At 34.7% G+C, this 2,563-nt stretch overlaps 1 protein-coding gene across 1 annotated transcript; it reads right to left on the minus strand.

Annotated features, from left to right (window-relative positions):
- Window positions 1-332: 332 nt before the first annotated feature.
- On the minus strand, window positions 333-2,285 carry LOC111688549. The gene is made up of 2 exons (XM_023451056.2): window positions 2,188-2,285; window positions 333-2,120 (listed from the first exon to the last, which is right to left on the minus strand). Exon 2 carries the CDS (start codon window positions 2,112-2,114, stop codon window positions 714-716), a length of 1,401 nt encoding a protein of 466 aa, XP_023306824.2. The 5' UTR covers window positions 2,115-2,120; window positions 2,188-2,285; the 3' UTR covers window positions 333-713.
- Window positions 2,286-2,563: the final 278 nt, after the last annotated feature.

Here is a 2,563-nt window from a genome sequence, read left to right on the forward strand (position 1 = left end):
AAATTTGTACTGTTTCTCGTATTTATTTACAATTTTATTTAAAAAATGCCGACTAATGGGTCATGCCGACATTAGGTGCATTTACCCTATACATAGCTTAAGTCTCACTCGCTCCAATTAGTTCGATTTCTTCGTATAACTGTTTCCAAGTCATGCGTCGTTTGCTTTAGTTTTAACTTTTCGGTTTTCTTGCCTCGATTGATAGATTCCTTTGAACCAACGCGGTATAACTAGGCAACTTGAGTTTTTTTAATACTCACCATAAACTTTTGGGTCGAAAAAAATAATACTAAAGGGGAGCTGGTAAATAGTTGCAACATATTTTTTGAGAATTTACGTATTTATAACTTCTTTGTTGTAGCAAAATAACTTTTATTATTTATATATGTATGTATGTATGTACATATATATAAAGTATATATTTGGGATACATCTTTATTAAGATATTGAAAATCCTATTAATGAAAAAACATCAACAATAACTCACAAATAAACATACACTCTCGTTTGCATCAGACTTTGTATGGGAGCTTTTAAAAAACATATACAACTGTTGTTCCTCGACGTCTTAATCTGATGTGAATTCGATGATTAAAGGTTATTCGAATAAATCAATAAAGCTTTGTACAATTTGATAAATGTATCAGCTGTAAATAATTTCGACCAACTGGCGAATGATGGAACCCGTTAATATTGTACATATAGTTCCCAGCTTACTCACTAATGGAGTACGCTTTGCGAACAAATTTGCTGTGGCGGGTTATTCGCGACTCCTCTTGGTCATTGTCAATATCAAAGTCCGTATAATTCGTTGAGGATTTCATCAAAGCGAAAGTTTTCAGAAAATCTATCCTTGTGTAACTACCAGAAGATTCCATTCTGTTATTTGGTAAATTAAAACTATTCTCAGTAATAGTTGATCCCTTTGGCATTGTAGATGAACCACAAGAAATTGTAGGTGTGATAGAAGACAAATCTTCTTTCTGTAAACTGGAAACATTACATCCGCTGCCTGACAATGATTGACCACTACCAAATGCGCTTTTTGGCGAACACTGTGATGGACTCCGCGGCTGATCTAAATCAAGAATAATATAATTAACAATTGGGTTGTTCGTTGTAGTGGCTTGTTGTTCCATCGCCAAATCGGTTTGAAATGACTTGCTTTGTCCAATGTGTGATACGTCAAGTCGCGGAAGTAGATCGACGTTAGCATAACAACGTTCGGACAAATTGTTGCAAATATTTTGGGAAATTCTAGCTGATTTAGCTACGCTGGAATCTATGTTTTCATAAAGCCTTTGAGTTTCAGCGAAATTTGTATTTAAAATTGGTGCGCATTCATCCGGCGGTATATCTAGAGATGAACTTTTAAAAAGTGGATTTAAAGTCGTTATATGACTACTTTTTGTGGTTGGATCGGTTATTTCATTTGTTGAAATGTTATTATTGTGTTCATTATTAACTTTTATTGGTTGCTCCATGTAGATATTACTACTGCAGTGAGCATTAGGACTCACATTTGAATAAGATGGCACAGATGTGGGAAAATGAATTATTTCAGCTGTTAATGATGCACTTTGCATTGAATCTGGGGAGTTTAGGTTAAAGTCATTGGATTCGTTGCTAAATGCCTCAGTTAAAATCGTGCGATCATCTGTGGATGCGACAGCTTGAACGGAAGTAGGCTCTAAATAATGATTTGTATGTGGTTGACTATCAAAACGACCAAAAATGTGAGATGGATGTATTGATGTATTGCTCCGATCCGCTACAACTGACATAGAATTAATATATCTTTGAAATTTTATGTAAAATTGATCGGCGTTGCAACATCGAAAAGTATAGATACCAGGACCGGTGGTACATCGACGCCCAGCTTCAAAACTAAATATATTTCCTGTGAGTCCATACCTTCGCAGATGTTGAAGAGCCCAGGCGACTGGCTCCTGTTCTGGTGCAATAAAAATAAGTTCATGAGGCGTAATCTCTAGAAATCCTTGGCTTGCCAGCACCACCGATTGGTCCGACTGAACGCGAACAACGCTGACATTAAATATGTCATCCCTTTTAAAAGTATATAACTGCTTATTAGTACTGGTAATGCATCCCATACTTTCCTAGATTCAAACGAGATGAATTAAATTTCGTACAAAAATTAAATATATTTTCAAGTGTAAAGTTTACTTTATGTTTGTATCCAAATTTGAGAAATCTTATCACTTGTATCCAAACAGAGCCCTGCGCCGTCAAATATTAACGGCTTCTAACACTAAATATGTCGGCGGCGGCTTAAAATCGACTGTAGGCCGGCTAAATTTTCAACTACGTTTAGTTTTTAACCCTTAATAGCATGAAATTTTAGTTTAAGGGGGAAAAATTAATGTTAATATGTAATAATAATAATTAATGTAAATAATAATAAATAATGTTAATAACACTTTTGTCCTACATTTTGTTATGTGAAAAATACCTGGTTGGTTTCCATGCACACGGACTTCCAAATTATAAAAACGTACTTTAAAGGCAATGAAGATAATTAAATTAGGAGTTCTAAGGTTAC

The sequence above is a fragment of the Lucilia cuprina genome, chromosome 2 (genome assembly GCF_022045245.1).
Source record: "Lucilia cuprina isolate Lc7/37 chromosome 2, ASM2204524v1, whole genome shotgun sequence".
Classification (NCBI taxonomy): Eukaryota; Metazoa; Arthropoda; class Insecta; order Diptera; family Calliphoridae; genus Lucilia; species Lucilia cuprina.